General features: G+C 33.9%; 1 protein-coding gene across 1 annotated transcript in view; it reads right to left on the reverse strand.

Annotated features, from left to right (window-relative positions):
• LOC144836851 (uncharacterized) overlaps positions 1–13,579 on the reverse strand; it is a 61,541-nt gene extending 47,962 nt beyond the window's left edge. Inside the window, exons 1-2 of the mRNA XM_078691731.1 lie at positions 13,277–13,579; positions 6,198–6,267 (exon numbers count right to left, since the gene is read on the reverse strand). Coding sequence (XP_078547857.1) covers positions 6,198–6,267; positions 13,277–13,391 — 185 coding nt within the window. The 5' untranslated portion in view covers positions 13,392–13,579. The remainder of the gene's footprint in view (positions 1–6,197; positions 6,268–13,276) is intronic.
• Positions 13,580–14,306: the final 727 nt, after the last annotated feature.

A 14,306-nucleotide genomic window follows, 5' to 3' on the forward strand; every position in this document is an offset into this window, starting at 1 on the left:
TACGAACCTATTAAATACGCGCTTCGACCACTGTGTAGGCAAAATATTTATTTCGTTAAATCCCTAAATTGATAATCGCATATTCTGTAATCACGTGACTGATGATTAATCCTCAGCGTTGACTAAATGCACATGCTTTTGTGTTAGGAAAAAGCTTGCTGTTTATAATGCACATCGTCATCGTTAACAACTATGCTACCACATGATTCACGGTGCTATTCGCGTTTCCTTGACGTAAATCGGCGGCGTGTAAATGAAACATTTGTTTTCACCAAATTGGTTCCTACAGTACAGAAAGAAAGTACTGCAACTTTACCTACGAAGTAGCTTCGTAGATAGAACGTAGGCTACGTTGTTGGCTTCGTAGGTTCCATTGTTTGGCTTCGTAACCTCAATAAACAACTTTCAATGAGCTACGTTCTGAACTTCGTAGGGAGTTCGTAACCTATATAAACAACCCTGCGATGTTCTTAGTGAAGTAATTGTAAAAGGTGTGAAATTAATGTGTTCAATTTAACTGGCGGAGGACCAAGTTGTAAATTACTAAAAAATAAATAATATTTTTTAATCGTAATCTTTTCCTTCGTGCGTGTTTACCTACTCAACGGCGAATATAAATTTCCCACGATGTAAACGTAGAGACACGATCCAACACAGGTGAACCGCAACGAACAGGCCAACTAATAATAATATAGCGAACGTCCAGTCCATCCAGAAACGATGCCGAGAAAAAAAAGATCGTAAACAATTCATTCTAAATAATAGTATCAGAACGTTCAATCGGTCGCTCAAAAAGACTGCCGACAGAAGACCGTAATTAATACAGACCTAGTTTTTTTGGTCACATGGCATGAAACGCGATACTCTCTGCTTTACCGCAATCTTTCACGTGTTTTTTTTTTAACTTAGTACAAGAGGGTGGCTGCCGGTCTGACGACGATTAATAAGATCGTGTACCTGGATTTTGTGTCACATGACATGAAACATAATACTCTCTCTCTGAAGCTGCTCACATGTTTTTTCCTAGTCTGGGCTCCAGACGGAGTTTTGTAAAAATATAAATATTTTTGCACATATGGCGTTTCATACGTGTATTACTTGAGTTTGGATACTCCGTCTGGGGAAACACGCATAAGTCACGTGGTTTGACACCAAGAATTCTTGGTGCATAAATTATCCAATTGACTAGTTTCAGCCGCATGCCATTGGCTACTCACTTGTACGTCGTTTTAATATTCATATTTCAGATTTTCAAAGACTCAACATCTAAGACGATGCGCATGCGCTATGTTACGTTTAGAGAATGTGTACTTGGTTGGGTACATTAATGAAAGTTTCTGAAGGCTAGAAATGATTTTATATGCCTAGTAACATTTGATGAGATTTTTCCCAAGAACATGAAAACTCGTCTTGATATGATAGGCTAGCTTCTCCGCCAAATCAAACTTTGAATGGATCATTTATTATGCGGAGAAAATTTGATTTAATTCCCACCCAGACCCTGTCCTGTTCTGTGTGGTGGTGTAGCCCTGTTGTGTGCCGGTCGGTAGTGGTATGTACCTTATTGGCGTTTTATTTGGCAGGTCATACGTACGAGTTGAGTAGCCCTACGAAGGAGGCCTAGGCCAGGACTAAACAATTAATAAACAAAACAACTTGGCAACACGATTTTATATTTCAACAGTTGTTCAGTCTCGATCGTACATTCAGCACTGTACGTACGTACTCGATCTTTTTCATTTTGAAACAAAATGATCATTGGTTGATTCGAAATCCATATTTACATACCGCCCGCCCCATATAGCCAAATACGGTATGATAACCTACGTCATTCTTATCGGATGTTTGCGGTCTGCAAATCGATTTCTATACGTGTTTCACAAGTCTGTATTTTCAGACAAAAATCGCGGTCGAAATAAAAACAAATAAATAAAAAAAAAGACAATAAATACAGACTTGGGGCAAGTCTAGTTTTTTCCACTCCAAATTCTGTTCGGGCTTTTTTCTTTACACATGTCGTAATCATTTTAAAAGGCCTAAGCCAGGCCTATGTTAAATCTTAATATGGAATATATATTTATTTTGCATATATTTTGTTGGGTTAGGTGTCGTTGTTTTTGGGGCATTCCACAGTATTTGGTCCGTGGGTTTAAAAATTTCATTTACTGATTTTGATGTAACTCTTGGCCATTTCTCAAAGTAGACATGTTGAAGTTTATTAAATAACATTTTTTTTATTTTTCTGATATTGATTTTTTAAGTTATTGAATATTAAATATGAAAAAGTCATATTTGGCGTTACGGACGGGACATTTTTAATCCTATTTATTTCATAAACTATGCATCTTATTACTGTTTTTTCAACAGATATAGTTACTTTATGTCTCAATAATACATAATCAAGTATTTAATTAAAATTTTGTTGTTTATTAATTTCATACATCCATTTCAAATTCATAAATGTCCCGTCCGCGACGTTTTAGGCGGTTTTTTTACATTTATTTTAAAAGTAATGATGCAAAAATCTTGATATTTCATTTTCTCCTCCTGAGGACTATATCTCATTATATTATGAACAAATTTTTTGAAAATTTTAGATTTTGATGAAAATATCATATTTCAAAAATATATTGTTACGGACGGGACATTTTTGTTACGGACGGGACGTATCATTTAAATCTTAATTATTTCACAAACCATGCATATTTTGAACATTTTTTTGCCAGATATAGTTACTCTATGTCCCTATTGTACATACTCAAGCATTTTATAACACATATTTTGTTTATTAAATTTCATATATACATTTCAAAATTCATAATTGTCCCATCCGCGACATTTTAATAGTAGTTTTATGGTGTTTTTTACATTTCAGTTAAAAGTATTGATACCACAATTTAATATTTTGTTTTCTCCTTTTAAAACTATATGCAATACATTATAAACAAATATTTTGAAACTTTTGGTGAAAATATCATATTCAAAAATATATTGATGATATTTTTCGTAGGCACGGGACAGACATTTTTGTTAAGGACGGGACATATCATTTAAATCCTTTTTATTTCATAATAAAACCATGCATCTTGTTAATATTTTTGCCCATAAATATACTGCAGTTACTTTTTTTTCAAAGTAAGCTCCAATTATTCATAATAAATTATTTTATTTAATTTAATTGTTTATTAATTTCATACTTGCATTTCAAAATTCATTTTGTTTACTTCTGAGACATTTCGATTGGGGTTTTTTCCTCACTTGTGTTTATTGAAGTAATTGGCTTTAAAATTGTTATTTAATTCCTAATTTTAAATCTTAATTTTCAACTCTTAAGGATATTAAATTGCAATAGATTTAAACAAGTTTTTTAAAACTTGGTATTTTTTTTATTAAAAAAACATTACTATCAAAATTTATTGAATGTTACGGATGGGACATTTTTTTTATGAATGTGATGACAATATTGTAAGAATTAAAAAGTGTTTTTGTACTGTAGGCTGAGAAGTACTGTACAAAGGTGTTAACTGTTTATTAATCACAAAACATTGTGGTCTGTATTTAAAATAACAATCCACAAAAGAACAATACCGAAATCCAAAAAAACATGACCAGTATGAATGGGAGTATTGGGTGCGGTCATCGCTTTGTCGATTTCATTGTTTGGTGAATTTGCAACCAAGAACCTTTTATAAATCAGATACTAAATAATTAAGATTGAATTTTAATAGAAGTAGGCCTACAGTTATTAAATCCAAGCAAGGATAGAAGAAAATTTCAGATGCAACTTGGATCCACTAACAAATTCAGACGTCAAGCGCCAACGCCAATTTTTTAAGATTCGCCTTAAATGTGTTAATATCTTGAAGTCTTGTTTAATATGCCAAGCATAACTTTTATATTAGTGTAAATAAATATTTTGATAACATTTTATAATATTTTTTCTCGTTATAACTCTTCGAATAATTAATTTTATAAATAATATTTCATATTTATGAATTTTAATATTTTCACTTGACATAAACTTTTAAACAGTGTTTCAAAGGTTGAATTATATTTTGATTTGTAAATAAAAGATTACATTGATGTAAAAAACTTATTTTTAAATTTTTTTAATAGCAAAATTATACAATTTTTAAACGTGGACAAAGTTGTCCTGTCCGCGACGTTAGAAATGTCCCGTCCGTAACGACATATAAATCATATTTATTAATAAATTTGCAGTTCAATTTTTATAATAAACATTCAGTTATCTAAAACAACTATCTGGCAACATAATAATACAAAACAAATTTTAAAATCTCTTTTAAATGAGGAGAAATATTACAATACGTAAACCTTCTCAAAAGTCATGTCCATTTGCCGTCCCATCCGCGACGCATACAATTTTCATAATAAAATTTTTGTTGTACAGTCTTTTTTCTTTTTTTGACTTTCACAATAAACATTGGCCATATATGTATACATTTATTCTACTTTGAATCTTGTATTCTTTTTTATTTCTAAGATATGTCTAGTTATATTCTCAAAAATGTCCCGTCCGTAACAAAAAAATACTGTGGAATGCCCCTTTTATAATTCGTAGGTATTCCAAGGTAGGATTAAATAATTGTTAGTGTAGGCCGCCGAAACAGGCTAGCCTCGACTCTCTCTACGTGAGCTGAGGTCCACCGGCCCGATGTCGTTTCGTCGGCGGATTTCCGTTCAAATTAGGATAACCGATACGTAGGGAGGCTACAAAAATTGACGTCTACTATCTTTAGATAGGATTTTAATTAGCAAATAATACATTGTTTGTCTGCATTGTCAATGCTTCTAAAGGCGATAACAATGGTGTTTACTAGCCCTACGAACCACCCTACGTAGGCGCGCCTAGATAATTATCATAACAATACATCGTAGGCTACGAACAATACATCGTAGGCTACGAACAATACATCGTAGGCTACGAACAATACATCGTAGGCTACAAACAATACATCGTAGGTTACAAACAATACATCGTAGGTTACAAACAATACATCGTAGGCTACGAACAATACATCGTAGGAGAGAACAATGACCTACGATCTACCTACGCGTAGGCTACGAAAGGCTACGCGTAGATACGAAGCAGTAATTTCTTTCTGTACTGTATTAGCCGTTGTCGAAATAAAGATCGGCGGCTAGCGTGGCTAAGCTAAAAAGTACGTATTTTTTCAAAAAATACACTAGCAAACATTTGCTAGTTTTGAAATTTTCAACTAGCAATTATCAAGAATCTACTAGCAAAATACTAGTTTGCTAGCGTGAATTTCGAGCCCTGACACATATAATAGAAATTTCCCACGGTAGAGGCACGATGGCACTTACTCCATGGTGAACCTCAATTAACTAGTACTGTATTACTGTAGGCTAGGCCAAGTTCTAAAAATAATATAGCGAACGTCCAGTCGATTCAGAAACGATGCCGACAACAAAAGATCGTTAAAATTCTAAATATAGTAGATTTTTGTTGTTGGTCATATGGCATGAAAGTGGTGGTCGGAAATTCCGACTAGTGGACATGGACTTTTTTGTAATACAGTACAGTATTACGTCATCGAGAGGATTACCAATGATGATGATGATTGTTCGCACATGGTCGGTCGAGTCATGAAATCAACCATAGTTCAAAGTTCACGTGGTGATTGATTTTTTATTAGAGAAAATCGGTAATCCATGACACGTGTGTTTACCTCACGAGCGGTGGTCAGAGTATACACACTACACAGAGAAACTATCTTTTTAGGCCTAGCCAGTACTGTAGGGCTGAACCTAACTATACCGATTATGTTATTACAGTAGTTGGCCGTTGGAATTTTAATATTTGTAGATTTTTTGCGATTGGGTGTTGGGAAGGGAAAATAAATTAAGTAAAGTTTTCATCCAATACAATGGACTTTCATGACTAAACATTATTTTTATTTCTAGGCCTCCTACTGACACTGTTTGCTCTTGCTGTGATGATTTTTACCCCAAAAATAACAAAAAAAACTAATTTAAAAACAATTGTTATCAAATGTGTAGTACACTACAACATTCAGTAATTTTTATGTTGGTTTGATGGGGTTTGCTCTGCTTTTTTTTGGAGGTTTGCAGGGTTTAGCAAAAAAATAAAGTAGTAAACCAAAAACCAAAAATAAAGTAGTAAACAACAGAAATAATAATAATTTACTTACCGACACCGGACAGAGTTATCTTCTACTTCACAGGTTCCACCATGTTGACATGGGTTTTGAATACAGGGATCTATGACCATAAAAGTGAATTGTTAGAATAAAGTGGAGTTTTCGAATATAGAATCATTTGGAAATGGGAATATACTACTGTAGGCCTAGCCAGTACTGTACTGTAGGGCTAGACATAACTACTGTATACTGATTATGTTGTTATTAGTTGGCCATCAGAATTGTAATATTTGTAGACTTTATGTGATTAGGTATTGGGTAGGCAGGCTGTATTTCAAAATAAGTAAAGTTTTCATTTAATACAATGCAATTAGAGGAAAAATGGCAAAATCAGCAATGTGGTCATGTTACAGTACAAGAGTAGTCAAAACAATATAGATTATCTGATAAAAATCCTAGAAAGTAGGAAAAATGTTGCCATTTTTCCCCTGACTGAATGGGTTTTGATGACAGTTTTATTGTGCTTGAGACGATGAATAGACATCTGGGGTAGCACTAACATTTCATTTTGTTTAGCCATTTGGCGAAAGTCCAATTTTTTTATTTAGCCAAATGAATCGGTCATTAGCCAAAATTAAAAATTGTTGAAATATAATGGTAAAAACATTTTAGTTAATTTATCTATGTCAATAGGTCTATTATACACTGTTCCCTGAACGTTTTTGTAAGGTACCTGTATTTGGGGAGAGAGAGCCATGCCTAAATCACTGTATATATGATTTGAAAAAATAATTGTTGTTGTATTATATGATCAAAACAATTGTTCAAATTGTTTTTAATCATACAGCATTCATACAGTTATCAATTTAATAAGAAACATTTTACAGTTTTCTGAAATCCCCTGAACGCTATGTTATTTTTGTTTTTTTACGCTTGGCTGGTGGCTTCCGTACGGCGCGAAAATCGTGTCCTAAGACTTTCACGGTCACCCACCGTCACCGCTGCGCAGCGGGTGAATGTTTTTAAATTGGGTATGCTCAAGAGGTGCGAAAGTGCAGTAGCGCAGGCCTAGGCCTACAAAATTATGTACGACGGTACGTCGTATATGCTAAAAATATTTCTAGTAAATGAACACTTGTATCGTTGAACGTGCAGATAATATAGGCCAGAGCACAGCAGGGAAAAAGTGTTTCTGTCGGGGGAGAAATTTATACCATCCCGGCTCGATTATTTATTACCCAACACAGAAGCCGGCGGCCGGCCTTGCTGTTTATATAGTCCGCAATAAATGCATGTGTGTGTTTAATCCCTGTTAGACTCTACCATTTCCCGAATGTTGTTTTGTTTACTCTACTGACGCACTGCACGCATGAGGAAACTTTATTAAGGGTCAAATATGAAACTACATTTGGAGCCTAAAATGCATACTGTAAATATTGATTTCGATAAGATCATTCATTGAAGATAATATGTTTCTTTTGAATCTGAAAAGTACACCCCTATCGAAAAATAGACAATCCCGGTAAATAGCCGACCGTCGGCTGTTGAGTCGTTGATCGTTTGTGCAGCGCAACACGTGATAGTTTGGGTAGACTCATCCATGTGTCGTGTAATGTCTGTCTCTCTGTGCAGTATACCTCCATCATATTGAAATAACAAAGAGAGGCCTGGTACAACGAAACAAGTTGAAGTAAACAACATTATAACGAATAAATGCTTGAAGATCGACAAATGGACCTTTTAGATGGACTTTATGCTTTCGCCAAAATGATTATTTGATTATCTATTTTATCATATGTCATCGCCAAAATGGCTTAAATAGCCGTTTTATTTTTCACCAATCTGGAAATGTTTTCGCCCATGGCGACCGGCCAGTGCGAGCCCAGGACATTATTATTTCGACACGATCTAAAATATTTGTACACAATAACGAGAGATATGAATGCGTCGAAATAACAATGTTAGGATGAAATGGGCCTTGCATTGTTGGGAAGGGAGGCTGTATTCCAAAATAAGTAAAGTTTTCATCCAATACAATGGGGCTTTCATGACGTCTTTATTGTGCTTGAGACGATAAATAGAGATTGTTATTTCGACACGATCGAAAATATTTGTACACAATAACGAGAGACATGAATGCATAGAAATAAAAATGTTAGGATGAAATGGGACTTGTATTAACGCATCATTGACAAAATCTCAACGAATTCATGATGCATCGGATGCATCCAAAATTGGGAGGTAGGTAGGTCTGGTCGGTACTCTGGGCTCGCACTGGCCGATCGCCAAGTCGCCATGGGCGAAAACGTTTCCAGATTGGCGAAAAATAAAACGGCTACTTTAGCCATTTTGGCTATGACATTTGATAAAATAGATAATAAAATAATCATTTTGGCGAAAGCATAAAGTCCAACTAAAAGGTCCATTTGTCGATCTTCAAGCATTTATTTTGTTCGTTATCATGTTGTTTACTTCGAGCTCCATTTTCGTCAACTTGTTTCGTTGTACCAGGCGTCTCTTTGTTATTTCAATATGATGGAGATAGCAGAGGTAGACTGCACAGAGAGACAGACGTTACACGACACATGGATGATGGAGTCTACCCAAACTATCACGTGTTGCGCTGCACAAACGATCGACGACTCGACAGCCGATGGTCGGCTATTTACCGGGATTGTCTATTTTTCGATAAGGGTGTTCTTTTCAGAATAAAAAAAAACATAGTATCTTCAATGAATGATCTTATCGAAATCAATATTCATGCGTTATGCATTTTAGGCTCCAATAATGTAGTTTCATATTTTACCCTTAATAAAGTTTCCTCGTCCTTGCAGTGCGTCAGTAGAGTAAACAAAACAACATTCGGGAAATGGTAGAGTCTAACGGGGATTTAGCTAAACACACACGTGCATTTATTGCGGACTATATAAACAGCAAGGCCGGCCGCCGGCGGCTTCTGTGTTGTTGGGTAATAAATAATCGAGCCGGGATGGTATAAATTTCTCCCCCGACAGAAACGCCTTTTCCCTGTGCTTTGGCCTATATTATCTGCACGTTCAACAACGATACGAGTGTTCGTTTGCTAGAAATATTTTTAGCATATAGGCCTACGACGTACCGTCGTACATAATTTTGTAGGCCTAGGCCCCTGCTGCACTTTCGCACCTCTTGAGCATACCCAATTTAAAAGCATTCACCCGCTGCGCGGCGGTGACGGTGGGTGACCGTGAAAGTCTTAGGACACGATTTTCGCGTGGTACGGAAGCCACCAGCCAAGCGTAAAAAACAAAAATAACATAGCGTTCAGGGGATTTCAGAAAACTGTAAAATGTTTCTTATTAAATTGATAACTCAATGAATGCTGTATGATTAAAAACAATTTGAACAATTGTTTTGATCATATAAAATACAACAATTATTTTTTAAAATCAAATATACAGTGATTTAGGCATGGCTCTCTTTCCCCAAATGCCTTACAAAAACGTTCAGGGAACAGTGTATAGACCTATTGACATAGATAAATTAACTAAAACGTTTTTACCATTATATTTCAACAATTTTTAATTTTGGCTAATTACCGATTCATTTGGCTAAATAAAAAAATTGAACTTTAGCCATCTTGGCTATAGATAAACTGATTTGACTAAAAAAAATATTTTGACTTTCGCCAAATGGCTAAAGAAAATGAAATGTTAGTGCTACCCCAGATACTGTACTACTTTCTAATCATGTTTAATGGACACTTAAATGCATTTAACTCAATACTATAGGAGTTATTTAAAAATAATAGATCTGATGATACTTACTGTGTTGAACTTTAGTATTTATGTAAAAAAGGAAATCATTCCTTTTCATTATTATGCTATTTGTTACCTTAAATTTTTTTTAAATAAATGTAATCCAACCATCTCAGAGATTTACTTAAAAGGCAAATGCAGTCGATTTAGAAAATAACAAACCAATGCCATAGGCCTATATCGTTTCCAAACGTGCCACCCTCTTATTTTTTTCGCCAAGTGTTTTCAGGCCTGCCATATGACCAAAAAAATGTCTAGGTCTGCGCGATCGACGTTCTGATAATAGATTTAGAATTTTAACGATCTTTTGTTGTCGGCATCGTTTCTGGATCGACTGGACGTTCGCTATATTATTTTTAGAAGTTGAAGTTTTATGCTTCTAACTAAATTTGAAGTATTTTGGGTCTACCCTGTAAGGGGCCCCACTTAAATACCATAGGCCTATATTCCGAATGAACTGTGCAAGAGTTTTTTTGGTAAAGTAATAATATTACTTCATCTATCTTAAATTATGCCGAAAGTACTGTAGCAAGTATATAGGGGTCCAGCGCTAATGCAGTTTCGTACCCACCCCTTAAAATTACTCAAAATCTTCATCCAACCTACTCACAAGTTGGCTACAACATCCTGCAATCATAAAATTGTAAAAAATCAATATTTTTTTTATTTATAACTATTTTTAATCAATTAATACTGAGCACCCTTCAGAAATACATCGCCAGCTTAGCTTCGCGAAAATCATCGCTAGGCATGCCGATAAAAGTACTGAGGCCTCACAGGACATTAACTCTTGATAGAGTAAACAGTTGTGTTCTATAGAGGGCGTAGTTACTAATGTTTAAAGCACGCACTAAATAATAATTTGCATTATTTCTGACATGAATTTTTTAATTTTTTTTAGGATTTTTATAGGATGATGTTATTTTGCGGCGAGACCATACAGTATTTCAGCCTCGTGTTTGCGAAAATGATGTTGGGATAGTCCATTTGCGTATAGGGGCAACCTTTTACGTTCGACAAATTGTTGATTATTCATTTGATTTTTTTTCATGAAATATATTATATAATACTTTTGTATAATTCCGAATTCCAATATATTAATAATGGACAAAAAATACGGTGGAAACAAAAACATGTTTCCGTTTTCTTCTGTTAGACTACCCACGATGAAAATGGTATTGGCCTTGTTTAACTTTTTCGCTGAGCCTACTAGACTTCGTAAATTCTTATTTTTACCGATATTTGGAAGTAATAATAGTTATTTTTATAATTACTTTAACATATATATCCAGCACCCTAGGCAGTACTGATCTATGTTTGTTAGACTCGCGTAAATAATTTTTTTTAAATAGTTTTTTACGAAGTCCATCTATATTACTCCCGGTGACTATATGACGTTTTGTCGCGTCGTAGTTCCGTGAATTAGGAAGGCCCAGCCAAGCAGCAGGGCCTACCTAACTAGGGTAAAGCATTACCAATACTACTGTAATGTAATTGTAGTTGGTGTCTATTTTGCTTTTAATTCTTAATTATTATTGCAATATATATTCATATTGCTATTTATTTGATTTTTAATAAATTATGATTTATTAATTAATGATGATTAATATATTTCCGTAGGTTTTTAATCAATAATGGCTGATCCAACTGAAGATTCTGTTCCGTCTTGTAGCAAAAGCAAACCCACTTTTATGAGATTTAAGAGAGAACTTGGAGAAAGAATAAACCATAAAGACAAAAGCGGGCAGCGGAAAGTTGAAAGAAAAACTTAAATGACTTTATTTATACAAAATCCTGATTTAATTGTTGGTAAACTAAAAGAATTGATCACTTATTTATTTAAAGTGGACAAGGAGAGTAGGTGGTATAGCGGTACAGTCATTTGTTTTTGGTCCAACAATGGTCCCATATTAGAGGTTTAACATTAATTAGTTATCTTATTAGTTTTCAAAAATTATAGTAGTTTGGATAGATTGTGTTTGAAAATACACTAGTTTTTAGCAAAAATTGTAAAAATATGCTAATTATATGCATATTTTTAATTAATTATTAATTTATTAATTATTAAATTACTATATTATTGAAGATTAAGTTATCATTATGCATTGTACCAAATATGAAAGCCGTACTTCTACAGATTATGCAATAAATGGCAAATGAATATTAACTGTTAGTGTTATTTTATGTACCATTCTCAAAACAAAGAAATACAAAAGAATAACCTTTGACCCAAAGTCCAAAAAGTTCCTAAATTAGCAGTGTAAAATAATGAATATCTCGGCAACCGTTTGGCCATTTTAAATGACTTAAAGTGTTTTGAAAATGAGAAAAGTAGCTTTTTCTGATTTTCGAACTTTTAAAAGCATGTGTTTAGATAATAATTATGAACTAAAATGCCTGCTAGAAATTATTTTTACTTCTGTTGACACTGAAAACATCATTTCATGTCTTTCATTTTTTCTTTTTTATCTTCTATCCTGTTGTGTTTATTAAAATAAAATAAAAATATAAAATTTAATAATAAAGCACGAGTGTGGTCCATCCAGCCGAAGCTGATCATTAGGGACCCTCACAAAAATATAATTTGACAATAACACACAACACTAAAATTAAAAAGAATTTCTAAAAATTAACAACATAATTAAACACAAAATATTTCTTTATGAAAAAACTTAAAAGTTCGTTTCATGAAGAATATTTTTTATAGCCATATAATATGACCATAACAGCGTCCTCTATAGATCGATGCCCTATGAGGCCTCCATACTTTTATCGGCAGGCCTAGCGATGATTTTTGCGAAGCTAAGCTGGCGATGGATTTCTGAAGGGTGCTCAATTATTAATTGATTAAAAATATTTATAAATAAAAAGTTATCGATATTTTACAATTTTATGCTTGCAGAATGCTGTAGACAACTCGTGAGTAGGTTAGATGAAGTATTGAAACAATTTTGAGTAATTTTAAGGGGTGGGTACGAAACTGCATTTATTAGCGCCGGGGTTCCCCTAAATATAGGTCTACATTTATAGACAATTTTAGTAGGTGGTAATTCAAAAGTACAGTATAGTAGTCGGGCATCCGCGAGTAGTAGCACTAGGCTAGGCCTAGAGTAGTTACATACTCATACTGTACAGTGTATTATTATATAAAGTTAAACAGACATTTTTACCGACGTTTTAGTTAGCATTCATTTTTTTAAATCGAATGCTAAGTTTGAGAAACAAAAGTAAATAAACTAGAATAGTAAAGTGTTAGTCATCAAAAGTTATGATAAACCATAGGCCTACTAAATTATGTATCCCCATAAACTACTTACTGTAAACGTTACTTACCTTGAGCAAGAGTAACCCATAGGCCTCCATTGAGGTTAAGCACAATCGTAATCAATAGAACTGTTTTGAATGGCGGAACAAAATTTAGCGTCCGACAGCGATCACGCAGGTCCATCCTGCATACGATATTTTTCAGATATTTTCCACTTATAACATACCAGTAAATGTAAATATACAAAACAGTCTGTACTAAATAAACAATTATATCCCAAATGAAGTATTAATGTTCCACTTTTAAGCCATGAATGTTTGAAACACAATACCAATAGTTGTACTAAATACCATATAGTACCTTACTTTCGTTATCCAACAACAAACTTTAGTTGTGGGTCGAACACAAAGCAGAGGCGCAGACGAATTCCACAGATATCCTTCCGCGCTGCATGGCCGTTGTAATTTTGTTAACGTTTGACTATTCATATGCAAATTACTTTTAAACCTCGCACGCTTTACGAACGAAAATAATGAGTAGATTATGATTATAAATTGTACTTGAATAAAAAAGACTCTATTGATATATAATGAGTACGATTTCGCAAACAGGCACCGATCTTTATTTTTAGCGGAACGATGTGTGGAGGGACTTAATATCATCTTACAACCCCATGGTGTGACCAATCAGACGGCAAATAATAGCGATAAGACAATTAAGATGTTTTTGGACTCGTTTTAGTTTTTCTTATAAATTATACAGTATAATGTATACGGTAGGCCCCCCTTCACCAAAACGATAAAATGTTGAGTCAACTTTAGCCCTATTATTGTCAATTATTTGTAAAGCTTAGGGCTATTTTGTAATCAAAATTAAGCCGCCTTTAACTGTTAATATTAAAGTGTACAGAAACGTTGTGTTAAATGTACCTAATATGTTAAAATGGGATGGGAAAACAATTATTTACCTGATAAAATGTACATTTTCTGATGTTTTTTTTGTTAAATTTGTTCTTTTTTGTGTTCGTTTTTTTCCTATGGAAGTGAATTAACTTTATTTAAACTGTTTTAAGGCCTTTTCAAAGTCTGATTTTATCTT

Source organism: Antedon bifida, chromosome 3, assembly GCF_963402885.1.
Source record: "Antedon bifida chromosome 3, ecAntBifi1.1, whole genome shotgun sequence".
Lineage (NCBI taxonomy): Eukaryota > Metazoa > Echinodermata > Crinoidea > Comatulida > Antedonidae > Antedon > Antedon bifida.